Source organism: Bombus vancouverensis, chromosome 5, assembly GCF_051014615.1.
Source record: "Bombus vancouverensis nearcticus chromosome 5, iyBomVanc1_principal, whole genome shotgun sequence".
Classification (NCBI taxonomy): Eukaryota; Metazoa; Arthropoda; class Insecta; order Hymenoptera; family Apidae; genus Bombus; species Bombus vancouverensis.
The window spans coordinates 18,953,763-18,967,032 of NC_134915.1; the positions used below are offsets into that span (position 1 = coordinate 18,953,763).

General features: G+C 40.2%; 1 protein-coding gene across 13 annotated transcripts in view; it reads right to left on the reverse strand.

Annotated features, from left to right (window-relative positions):
• Nucleotides 1-4,097: 4,097 nt before the first annotated feature.
• Nucleotides 4,098-13,270, reverse strand: part of dyl (transmembrane protein dusky-like) — a 61,954-nt gene continuing 52,781 nt past the window's right edge. For all 13 annotated transcript variants that reach the window (XM_076618484.1, XM_033337787.2, XM_076618489.1 and 10 more), the window contains 4 exons: nucleotides 7,607-8,388; nucleotides 7,122-7,439; nucleotides 6,560-6,881; nucleotides 4,098-5,983 (listed from right to left, as the gene is read on the reverse strand). In XM_076618484.1, coding sequence (XP_076474599.1) covers nucleotides 5,576-5,983; nucleotides 6,560-6,881; nucleotides 7,122-7,439; nucleotides 7,607-8,388 — 1,830 coding nt within the window. In that variant the 3' untranslated portion in view covers nucleotides 4,098-5,575. The remainder of the gene's footprint in view (nucleotides 5,984-6,559; nucleotides 6,882-7,121; nucleotides 7,440-7,606; nucleotides 8,389-13,270) is intronic.

The following is a 13,270-nucleotide window of genomic DNA, read 5'->3' on the forward strand; positions in this document are numbered from 1 at the left end:
GTGGGTGTCGATTTCTCCATTTCCTACATTTATGCAATTAGTTTGAAAGTGATTGATTATGGAAACGTTCTAAAAACGATGTACAATACCGTTTACAAGCGTTTCCACGCTTTAGTCAATTTCTAGCGACAGCACCTAAAGACGAAAGTAAACGTACTGTTACTCGTATTAATAACCGGGCATGGCACTATCTCTCTATTTATATAAGAGGGGTTGATTTAAATATCGCGTTGCTTATTCCGTCTACGATAATACGAGGCGCTTATCGCAGCTTGAAAATACGTAAACAATTTCTTGCAAACAACATGTTTGATGTTCGACAAAAGATCGTCTTACTCTTACACCACACCGATATTCGGACGCTTGTCACGTTTTGCGTAACTTTATTTGTTACGTAAAAATCTGTTGTACGAATAAACATCATTGTTAGGAAGAAACTGTTTACGTAATTTTAAGCTACGATAAATGGAGAATATTCATATTTTCATAGAACAGGCAACACGATATTTAGAAATCATCCCCCTCTTATATTATCATACAAAACAATGAATAGCAACATGGCACTGTGTTCGAATATTGATGCGACTAACTGTATATACCATTGCATGCATCTATTATTTAAATGTTTCTGCACGTATTAACGTCAAGAGACTCTTGATTAGCTTCAAAGAGTTTCTTTGATCTGGCATTAGTATAACGGAAAAACGAATGAACATGGAAATAGAGAGCCTGCGAGTTAACAAAAGAAGTTAACGCAAGAATCGACGACCAAAAGTTCCAATTTTTTACAATTACATATCACCTTCTAATCTTAAATCTGTTATATTTTGCTACGACGATTACGAAGAATTAAGTAACTAATTCATAAGTCAGTATCTGTATGTCCAGGAGAAATCGGCAATGCACATAGAGAAGCTTTTGGATCTGGCAGAGAGGAGAATATTAAAAAGGTAGGAATGTTGGAGAAAATTCGACAATGTTCATAAACGATTTCATTAGCATTTGTGTTCGACGCAAAATCCGTTCAGTTCCGCAAGTGTCAAAGCGTCGACATCGCCTGCGAGTCCGCGAAATAAGGAGAAGAAGGTCGAGGAGCTGAAACCTGTTGTTCCAGAGCACGACGACGAGGAAGAAGAGGTCGAGTCCGGGTACGTTGAGGAAAAAAAGTAGAATAATCGCGCTTCACCGAGGGTTTGCTAATTACAACGGGTTCGCCTCAATACGCGAAACATTCATAACCGTGTCTTTCAATTAAAACTATATGTGACGTCGGCGAGTTTCCAACTTCTCTCCTTCCAGCGAACATTGACTAGACGAATAAACATTAATGTCTGATGCAGCAACAATTCGCCCATACGAATTCACGCTACATTTCCTTGTCACTTAATCACCGCCGGACGAAATATTATCGCCACAAATCTGAATCGCGATATCACGTTGTTATAACGTAAAGGTTTCTTTCTTATTTCTCTGTACGTTAGAGATACGTATCTTTTTATATTTTTATTTCTATTCGTATATTTTATATCTGGTCCGTGAAACTTATTCGAATCTTCCGCATCTTAGACAAATTCGTTCCGACGATACTCACCACTTCAGACCGATCCACTTAAACGTGAACGACCATGTCGGCTTAAAAATTTTCAATCGGACAAATATTATACTTCGATTCCTCGCTGACAAGAAGAGTATAAGGTAATATGGAAACAAACAACGCCAAATGTCTACTTTGCTCAGTTTCGACGTTACGATATAACGTTGAAACGAATATCATCGAGTTATAATAGTTCGTATAAGATTATTTCAATTTATTTCGTATCGTATGGTCGATGCGACTATTGGAAAGCTATCTAATGGCTTTAGCGAAATTTGATAAGTTATAAATTACGAATTATTAGTAGTATTAGTAAATTCTTTTGCATAACATTAACGGGTTTTACAAGTCACTTCATTGTCTTCCATTTAACATAAAATTGTCGAATTGTAGAAAGAATCTATAGCCTAGAATTTATAACTTCTCAGTTCACTAATAACAGTTGATCGATTATTTTGCAAGAGGTACCAGTTGACAATTTATTGCGCAATTCATTTTACCAATTGTAGAATACAGTTGGGTACGATTTTAAACTTAAACGAGGAAGTAGAATCTTATTTCGTGGACGCGAGCCTAAAACACGGTATGCTGAAGTAAGTAATTGCTTCATAATTTTGTCGAGATCATATCGATTCTACGATATAAACGAATAAAAGATGTACTTATCGTTTTGTTTGTAACAGATGCAAATTCGAGGAACTGTTACCGTCTCGTTCGAAATTGGACATGATCATGGATGGCATAGCCGAAAAGATCCAGAAAGTCAGAAGATCAGCAAGATATCGTGAACTTATGATGGCCAAGTATAGACCGTTGTTGCGTGTCTGGAAAATGTCAGGAACTAGATGTCGTCCACGATAATTGAAATTTATCCTTTCTTTAGCATAACGAATTTATTAAGATTATCCTTCTTATTGAAAATTAATAAATCCTCCTCGTATTTTTAATAATTTAACAATTTACATATCTAATAAGGAGTAAATTTTGTCATGCATATACGAGATTTTATAACAGCTGTAATTACCAATTAATAAGTTCACGTAATTATGCAATTTTCACCGGAATTTTCTATAAACACAGCTTCAACGCGGTTTAAATGCATTTTTATCTGAATTTTACATGATAATTCTTGTACATTCATTTTTCCCCTTCCGCGTGCGTTAATCTTCGATGGTTGAAAATTTGTTGAAAAATACATAATTTTAAAGGCGGTCTTCCGTTTTTCTCTTTCTTTTAATAAAAATATATCAAAAATAATAATTATTTGCCAATTATTGCTTACTCCGTTAATAAAAACAACCCAAATCGTACGTTTTTTCCTTGATATATTTTTGAATAATATTTATATAATTTATATTTATAATTTGAACAATATTTTCAATTTCATATTGTTTGTTAATTATTATTTTTCATTTTTCTCTACGAACTCTTTCCTACAGCAACTTTGAATTATTATTATTATTATTATTATTATTAATTATTATTAAAGATTTTCGTTCGTTATACGTCTACCGTAGTTGTTTATTCAAATTCACATTTATAATTTTATATGATATGTAGTTTCCTTTGAATAATTTGTATATTTTTGCATATAATATGCACTCTGCAAATATTTGCATCTGGAAATTTTCCATAAATGAATAAATTAAGTCGTACGAGCAACTATAACGCATCGAGTCAGTGTGCGCCACGTACAAGAAAACATCAAGGATGTACCGAAAAACTTCCACTGAGCCGACACAATCCTATACAAACGTGGCGCGGCTCTTCTATGGGAAAAAATCAACGAATCAAGATACGATTTATTACGACATCTATTTTATTCGCCAGAATTAGCCGTCTCTGACTTGCGTTTATTCCCACGGTTGAAAAAATTTCTTGCTGAAGAGAAATCCGAGAGAAAGCAGTTATAGAAGCCGCTCGTGAATACTTTCCGAATCTTGATAAAGCGGAGTTTCCTAAAAATGTAAAACGACTGAAGGAACGGAGAACATCGAGAAATAGAATAGAACAACTTGAGAACGATACGAGCTGTTTTCCTATCGTATCTCGAGCACTTTTCGAATGATTTTCACGTATTTTCCACGATTGAGAAATAATTAATCCATCAAGGACCAATTTTGCGTTATCGAGTTTCGTCTTTTTTAACGTCGTCCGATTACGAAAGAAAAGTTAAGCGATATATTTTCCGTGATCGTATCTTCCTCCATCTTCTTCCTCCATCAAACCGAAACCTTACAATTTTATGAAATTAAAGAAGAATGAAATATCTGTAGCAGACCTTTGCCTTTGACTTGTGCATCGAAGTTGCGAGAGGTGTCCGTTATTCCATTTACTTTCGTTGTACCGTGACACAATGATATGTACGGTATATGTTACGTTATTTGCATCCATCGATACCGCTGCATTTGCGTTAGTTTAACGTATTGTTTCAGTGCTTGGTCCTTAATAGGTTTAGGGAATGACAGCCAATGCCGAAAGGACGAAGAAGAGGAACGCAGGATTATATAAATAAAAATGAATATGTAATTAAAATAATTATGAAATAATCAAATCTTGTCTCAGTGTATAGGTTGCTCGCGCCAGTGTAACAATGTATACGATGTAACTCACGCGCATATATACTTCCGCGTATGCGTGTACATGTGCAACTCTGTCTGCATCGTAGGTTACATATACATTCGTACGTACGTGTGTTTCTGTAAGCGCGGGCGTGTGCTTAAAACACATACTTGAAACATATTCCCGTATCCAGGGAATATTCTTTTCTCGAAAATCTTAAATACTAAGCGAACAAGGGGGACAAAAGAGCGAGGAAAAGGGGATGAGAGAATGAGGAAGATGGAGAGAGGTATGTTCGCGGGTAATTTCGACAAATAAATTAGGGTTAGATCGTTCGAAAGAGAAAAAGAGAGAGTTAGAGATAGCGTAAAAAGAAAAACGATATAAATAAGAAGACATACGAAGGAATCGTCACGAGTTCCGATAGAGACATCGGCTTCCAGTCGCGCGAAACATCAAACACGCAGAACCCGTGGCTCACGAGATACGAGCTACGGCGAAGTTGCAAGAAGGAATATCTTTCGAATTATACAAACGTATAAATAATCGAGTGTACACACAGTTTGCGATCGAGAACGCGGAATCGAAAAAGAAATCCGCGCGTCGGCATCGCGTAGGGCCGTCCGACTACTTCCGACTTATTTACAATGCCCTCCGAGACTGCTCCGGCGATCATCCACGAACCTTACCCTCGCAGCACGCCGTGACTTATTCTTACCGCCTTAACGCGTGATTAAGCTACTTTTTCTTAGTCTTATTACCGCGATCATGACGCGCCACGGAGTCCGGCCTGGAACGACCCGCATCGGACAACGTTTCGCCGTTAGTCGCGTTAAACGCATATCTTCGTACGATCGATCTTCTCGCGTAAGGTAGTTGGCGCGGTACGTTACAATCGTACAGATCGTTGCGAGCGGTTACGTTGCAAACGTATCGAGGTAAACATAAAAGTTTGAACAACCCGATGGTACGCGGTGCTTCGTGGCAGTGAAAGGATTAACAGGCACGATCGCGACAGGTGAAACGCGTTCCATGCGTGTCGTTCTTGCGATTCTTTGATTCATCCTCCTTTTCTCTTCTTCTCTCTGCTGCGGAGTCGCGTTTCTAGTGCGTTTCTTATTTACACGGTACCCGAACATTCCGTCCGTTCCTTCGTTCAAGCAAACTCGATCGAAGAGAAAAGCACACGTTCGATCGACCAACGATAAGATTCGACTAAGGAAGGAGGCCTGTGGAAAAGAAGCTGAATTCCGGAAGAGAAAATCGAACGAACGACGAAGGAGAACGGAGAGAATGTTCGAGGTAACTCGGCCATAAAAATTAAATAATATTCCAGCACGGTGTCCGTCCTCGAGATCGGCCATCCTCGAGAAATCGTTTTCTCTCGTTCTTCATCGAATTTCTTTCACGGTCGCGACCTCAGTTGGCCACCTTGACGAATTCTGGGTTCGGCACGCTGCAGTTATCCGCTGCGTACGCCGCGTGCACGAAGCCGCTTCCGGCCACGATATTTTTCCGGTCAACGGCGCGCACCCTGACGAAAAGAAACGCCGCGACGAGGGATGCGACTACTACTACGAGAAGAAGCATCACGAGACCACCGACGAAACCAGGCAGACTCATGCAGATGGTCTCGGGATCGGCCGAGGCGCTGGCGTTTTGGATAACGACCGTGGTATCGTTGCTGGAATTCGTTGTGCCTAAGGCGAAGTTCACGTCGCCTGGCGCGACCACCTGAATCGTCCTCGAGGTGTTCACGTCCGTCATCTCCTGAGCTGCTCGCTTGTACACGTGGCTCGAGACTAAGGTGACAGTGCGGTAGATACTCTGGAAAATCGAAACGATCGAATGAGTATCGTAAGCCTTTTATTCTTCGACAACGATCAAATAAATAATAAAGATACTCGTACACTGGAACAACGAACATCGACGTATTTGCAGAAAAGAAATCTTACTATACTTCCTACATCGTTTTCAGTTGTATTATCGTACGATCGTTGTTATTACTCGCAGCAACAGAGTCAATAGCTAGATATACCATATCCCCGATAAAGATACGCAACGACGATTCACCGCGTTAATACGATAAATGCTGGTGACAACCAAGTTTCTTGGCAAAATCTGATTTATTATTCGATTTACCTAAATCGTACCTGTACTACCTCGATCAAACTCGTCATTCTACATTTCAAATTCCATTCTAATTGTAATTCTACAGCCGATAACTGCGTGTTTGTACAAATAGATATTTTTCTATATATAAAATAATCAGAACCTGGAAGAATCAGAAGCTAACCGAAAATTTATTTTATTTGTTTTATTTCATCTTCGCATATTACGAGCACCTTGTAAGTTGATTAATTTTTTTATAGATAAACTGACCCACGCAAAGTAAATACTCACGGAATCATCGTCATGCAAATGTTCGTCGGCGGATCTTCGCCTTCTGGCACCTCTAAGCTCGGCTGGAAAACCTTCGACCGACCTCGGTCGACCTCCGAGGGTGGCCAGGTTACCCTCGAGCTCCTCGGAACCGGCGGTTCCCTTTCTCTTCACGGTCTGATAGGCCCCGGCTGGATGACCAGGAAGAGGGGGCGGAGGAAGGTGAATGTTATCTTGCGGGCTCTGCGGCGAGCTACTGGCCGTCGCATCTCCCGGCGTCGAACTCGGCGAGGAAGATGAGGTTTGCGCTTGCGGTGCTGGTACTACATCCGCGTTCTGCTCGCTGTTTCGAAAGTAATGTTCGTTTCAAACGTTTTCGTATAAAACAACGGAAATTGCGAATCGCTAATAACGTGCAACGAATCAAATCAATCAACGTATCGAATTAATGACTATACGTCGTTGCAACGAAACGATATTAATTCGTCCTCCGGATACGAAACGAAGAGCGTCGTTAAAAACATCTTCGCTGGCTTTATTGTACCATAATTTATTATGTTAATTATATGCGGTTATCATCTACCTGTAAGCTCCAGCCGGTCCGCTAGGATGCCGAGGATCGGCAAACGCCGGTGGTACACCGTATTCGGGTACCGGTGGCGCTCCATATTCGGCACCAAGGTTCTGATGAACCGGTGCACCGTATTCCTGAGTGAGAGCCGTGGCAGGAGCACCGTACTCGAGACCAGGATGTCCACATTTTGGCTCCGGACAATTGTAACGACAAACTTGTATCACGCATTGAAAATGAACGTTCATGCTATCGGGGAATTTGAAGGCCTGGAAGTAAGCGAAGCTGACGACAGAGGCGCTCGGACCGAAGTTCTTAATCTTCTGGAATCTGCAAGCAACCAAGAATCGTTACACCTTGTTTCGTAGTCTATAATAGAGTGGACAATATCGAAAGTATTAAGATTACGAAACTGTGTATACGCTCAATCGCTCGATCGCGAATAAAGAACAAAGAAATTACAATTTACGATGGGACGAAAGGATATTATTATTTACCTTGACATGATCTTCGGCCTAACAACGCAACCATACTGATCTACCAGCTGAATAGGTGCTCTTTTGCCATCGTGGGCAACGCAGTTTCTCACCAACATGTCGAACTTATTCTCGTCGTCTTTGATAGCCAAGACCATGGTCATGGTTTGCCCTATCTTCACTATGCCGGAGACTTCGCTGGCCCATGGTCCTTTGCCAACCTGGATCTGCATCCAGCATTGCAGATTGTCGCCGAGGAAGTTGGCGGTAACGGCGTGTAACATATCCACTTGGAAGGGTCTGAAGGTTACTGCCTTCTCATAGAAATCGTACCAAGTGCAGCGCAGCTTCCTCGCTTGATCCCACACTTCCTGCACGTACGGATCGTACTGAACGATTATAGTGTTCTCCACGTAACTACCGGAAGGTGTCGGAGCTCCGTAAGCCGCCACGTTATGGTTAGCGGAAGAACTCATTCCGCAGGAATTCAAGAAGATCTCGAAGGTGGCGCTCAGATGACCCGTGCCTGGCTTCAAGTGAACGCAATGCGGATCCGAGTAGAAACCCTTACTGAAGATCATTCCGTAAAACGGCCTGTCGAACTCGATGTTTACTCGCATGTGCGTCTTCTCGCATTGCACCTGCAAATGTTTTATTTGCGGTGTGTCCGGAGACGCCAGCGGCCAATTTTCCTCGGCGCCGTGCGTCGCAGGAGGACCATATTGCGCCGGTGCCCCGTAAACCGATCTGTGTTCTAAAGGCAGTGCGCTACTGTCCACCAGCGGAGCTTCGCAATTTACCCTCTGAAAAATACGAACGAACGTTTCTTTAGCTTTTCAAGCGCATTTTACATCGACCGCGACTTACCTGCAACTCGTCGTTGCGATTACCAGTTAAATAATAGTTATTCTACTAAATCGTCGATCGTTTAATAGACGAAACATTAACCATCCAAGATGCATTTTGCAAATTATATTTCGAATCGTATGGAAAATACGAGTTTCGATGAATATTAACTCTGCAGCGTTCTTTCGGTCGTTTCGGAAAATATCTCGAGCGATTTCTCGTTTAAATTTCGTTTGAACTTATTCGAAGGGTCGCAGTAGGGTTAAATGGGAAAATGTTCGTAATCGAGGTTCGAGAACGCGTACAGAAGCTACGACGAAGCAGGAAAAAATAAGAGGTATTTGTTAAACGACTCTTAACGGACGACTCGAAGGAATGACGCGTTTTATGACGGACGGGCCAACTGCCCTTTCCAAGGCTCCGCACGTATGTGGAAAGACAATTTAACCGGCTGCGTTTCGAAACTCAGCGGTAAGTCATAACGGCGAGTTAACCAGAAATATGGACTGGCAACACGGTACCGGAAAATCTTCCTCTATCCTCTATCTTCTACCCTTCTTCCTCCATTTATTTCTTCCTTTCTTGTTTTTTCTTTCCATTTCACCGCGTCTACTGCGCCGGTCCTTTTCGAAATACAGCGAATGACAATGAGCTCGATTCGAGCACCTCCGGCTCGTTTCACCGGAGTAAAGCGAGGAAGAAGCGAGTTGCATTAGGAATTCCACGAACGTTGTTCGTCGTTGCAACCTTTCACGGAATGCCAATCGAATGCGGGTTACGGTGCTCGAGATTCCATGCAATTGTGCTGTGAATTGTCAGACCGATCCGACCTTGAAGATCATCAAGCGCAGCTCGACGGTCCAAGTTCCTCCTGCGATAGATGTCAAAGATATCGGAAACGAAAAGACACTTTAATTTCCCTCGTACTGCGATAGTTCCATTGGCACTTGAGAAATGGCGGAAAAATGAGAACGTCGTTGTCGAAGGATAAAATAAATATCGATAAAAATAGGGAAATACGGTAAATAAAAGTAAATAAAAGTATACGATAAGCAGATTTATAATAGAAAACAAAAGAAAATTGCAACACTTGTACGCTATTTTGTCAAAAAAAAAAAAAAAAAAAACATAAAATCATTACGATTAACACGATCGACATTTTAGTAATAGCAAGAAAACAACACAAAAGGGAGCTATGAAAATCTAACGTGTAACTAATACCCGCTTAAATTTCAACCGAATCGAGTGCTTTTGTCCAATTAAACTAATGTATTATTAGTGAAATTTAGTAAGCCGGAAGTTGCGAGTTAACGGTGTTAAAAATTTTTTCGCCTGACATAACAAATTAGAAATCGTTTGGAAATAATAAACTGAAAATAAGTAAACATTTCCGACTAAAGTTTTTAGACAGATTAAAAGTATAGCGTAGTAAGTAAGTATTTACTGTCTTCGTTTGCACATTGCTTCGGCTTTTATTGATTTAAGCGATTCGATAGTAAAATAACCGAAGCTTTGCAAGCGAATCGTACAAACTCCATTCCATCCGCTGATACAGAACAATTGTAAAATTGCGAAGTTTTGAAAATCAAAAGTTTGGAAAATTGCCACGTTTTTTTTTTTTTGTCATCACAAAAGTTGTTACGGTTTTTTGTCGTGCTTGTTAATTATCCAGTTCGCTCATATTATTAATCGATAAAAATTGTTGTGCAAAAGACACGGATTTTTCAAATTTAACCCGTGCTTCGTGCCTTTCGTTGTATTTGAGGAGGCAATCGCGGTTTAACGAATGCGAGTCACGAGTCGCATCCGACACATGCTGGCAGCTATTACATGGGTCAGAATTTGTATTAATACGACTAAGTGAGTCGGTTAAAAGCGACCGAAAACAAGGGTACTGTTATACAACAGACATTCTTCGGTTCAAATCGATCGCGTACGCATATCGAGGATGTCGAGAGTTCTGACCAACGCCCACAGATTTCGCATTCCAGGTTAACTCAATTGACATACGCACGCGACCGAATCATGTACCGAATAAATAGGCTTACTCCGAATAATTTACATTTGTTCAACGAGCTGAGTCTCGACAAAATTATCGGTATATACAACGGAAGCAAATACGACGAAATAATATTTCATACGTTTTATCGTTATATGATAAGAGTGCTATATCGAAAGTGTCTAATAACGTCGCTTGGCGGCTAAAAAGAGTTTAAAATTGAAACAGTTTAAATATGAAACAATTGGCTGGGAATAACCCGATGGATTCCGTGTCGTTAGAAACGAATAATATTCGTTTAATCGCGTTAGACCTAATTAATTGGTTTGTGCATTTGTGCAGTCCGTGTGCCACTAATGTAGCGTACCGATTTGAACTAAAACCAAAACTTTTCCATGAAAAGCAAAGGACGAGCCCTATCGTGTTTTCACCTGTAACCATAAAACGATAAAATAGCTATGTTGCAAGAGCGTTGATACTCATTACCCGTATACGTGTTGTATCGTATTTAATTGATTTTCGCATTGACGATCTCTTTTGTTCTTTACAAACGAAAGTACCATGTATTTACCGACTCTGTGTCTCATTCATACATTGCTTTGCTTTTTATCGATTCGGTCGATGCCATTTTTCTTTTTTGTCCACTTTCCACTCTCCGCTTTTTGCAATATCAAAGATTTAATTCGCTGTAATCGAACAATTTGTATTTAATCCGTCGTCGCGAGCGAAACCATTTTATAAAACCATTTTATGGTACGCAGAACGTCGCAGTTATCAAAAAAGAAAAAAAGAAAAAAAGAGAAAGAAAAGAAGGAAGATCACGAACAAGGATCACGTATAGACAAGGCGAAAAGTAACTGTACAAATGTAGTCAGGTTCCTGAAATTACTCGAGTTCCTGTTACAATAGAGTTACGAAACTGAAGCGTCTTTCTCTACCAACCGCTTTCTGTCCGTCGTCTCACTGTGGTGCTCTCTTATACGCGATAAAACCATAAATTATCGTTTTCTCAAGTAGTACTCTGTCCAATCGCTTCGTATCAAGCGAGTCCAACGAGATTAACGAAGCTAATTTAATTCATTTCACTCGGATAGAAAGAAAAAAGGAGACAACCATGATAAATGCTCGTAATCATTTACAGGTGTCGGATAAAAAACGTTATAGAGATGTTACCTAGATCTCGCGTCATATTTTATTTCTGCTTCGTTACGTTGAATCAATTTCGAGCAATTCCCGAGTCAATTCCGAAGAAAGATTATATGGAAAGCGAAGACCGAAGAATATACGGAATATAAATTTTCTACGCGAGTTAACGAAAAGAAAATAAAATAAAAAAATAGTAAAAAGAAACGATTCGATATCGACTAACGTATATACGAGTAAAGTCGACGATTTTCTCACGCTTATATCGTAAATTAATTCGAAGAAACCTATACTATTACAAGATCTCTGAAAGTGTTCCATTAACTGAATCATTTTCTCAACTCCTACTCGTGATTATATCAAAACGGAGAGAAAGCTTTTGCATCTTCCATAGGATGCCTTTCGTTCGTAATTATTTCTCCGTCTTCGTAACTTGGTCGTGTCACCTTATATTCCGCCACGCGCAGTAATTAAAAATATAATTTGAAAAATCGCCGATTAACTATAACGTAGTCATCTGGCATCGGAATAACGCTCTAATATACGCTAGCTTTTTAATTCTCAAAAGGAAATAAAAAATTAATAATTGATTCGTTCGACTTAATATCATCCGATGATCGCGTTCGTTCAAATGTATGGTAACAGGATCGTCCGAAGGAAGAAAGATTGGAAATCGGAGCAAAAAACGTTCCATACGGAAGAAAGTGAAAAGAAGAGGATTAGACGTGAACCCCGCAAATATACGATATAGCGGTACTATTAGAAAAGTGAAAAAGAACTCTGCACACGATTTCACAGAAATCAGAATAAGAAAAGGAAAACCGATATGTTGACAAAATTTGACAACGAAGCTCAACGTACCATGAAAAACACGGTCGACGCCTACAAATAAACTACAGACGATAGAAAGAACGATAGTCGAACGATAACAAGTATCGAAATATCGATTGATACTTTTCTAATCGTAATGAAACGATAAAAAAAAAGGACGATTCGCGATCAACAGGAAACGCACAGTTCGTGCCTGACCGATAGCCAGGTCGACCGTACCTACGCATACCTGGCCGCTTTCTTGTTCTACTTGCACCTGCACCCGATCTGGTCTAAGGACTTTCTGAATAGAAAAGTATCGCGGAACCGGTCGATGCGTGAAACGAAATCGCCTAGCGACGCGGCGTTCATTGTGGACAAGACCGAGCCGTGACCGAGCGCGCATTCTACTCTTCTGGAGATTTCGAAAACGGCCGAGAAAATTGTCCAGCGAGCGGCGATTTTATTTCCACGCGGTAATCTTTACGCAAATTTAATCTCAACTAGCATCGTTGAGAAACGGCAACTTCCTTCGTGATTTCTCTATTCCATCTACGTGGCGGTCCTCGTCAGCGATTATTCGTTATTTGTAAACGCGTTATTTGTTATCCGAATCCTTCCTTTTGGCAGATGGATTCGAATAATAGTTCAAATAATAGCGAAATAAAGAAATTCAATCGGTAGAGGTGTATCTTTGATCGTGACCTCGTTAAGATTTCATCTCGATAAACGGAGTTCACGCAAGGATAGGATAATTTTTGTTGATTTTTTAATTTCCCTATTTTAATTAATCTCTCGTGGATTAAGATGGCTACAAAGTCAGATTCAAAGACGCGTCTGCCAAAAAATAGACGATAAATCTATGAAACGTTTTAAACGATCAAAGA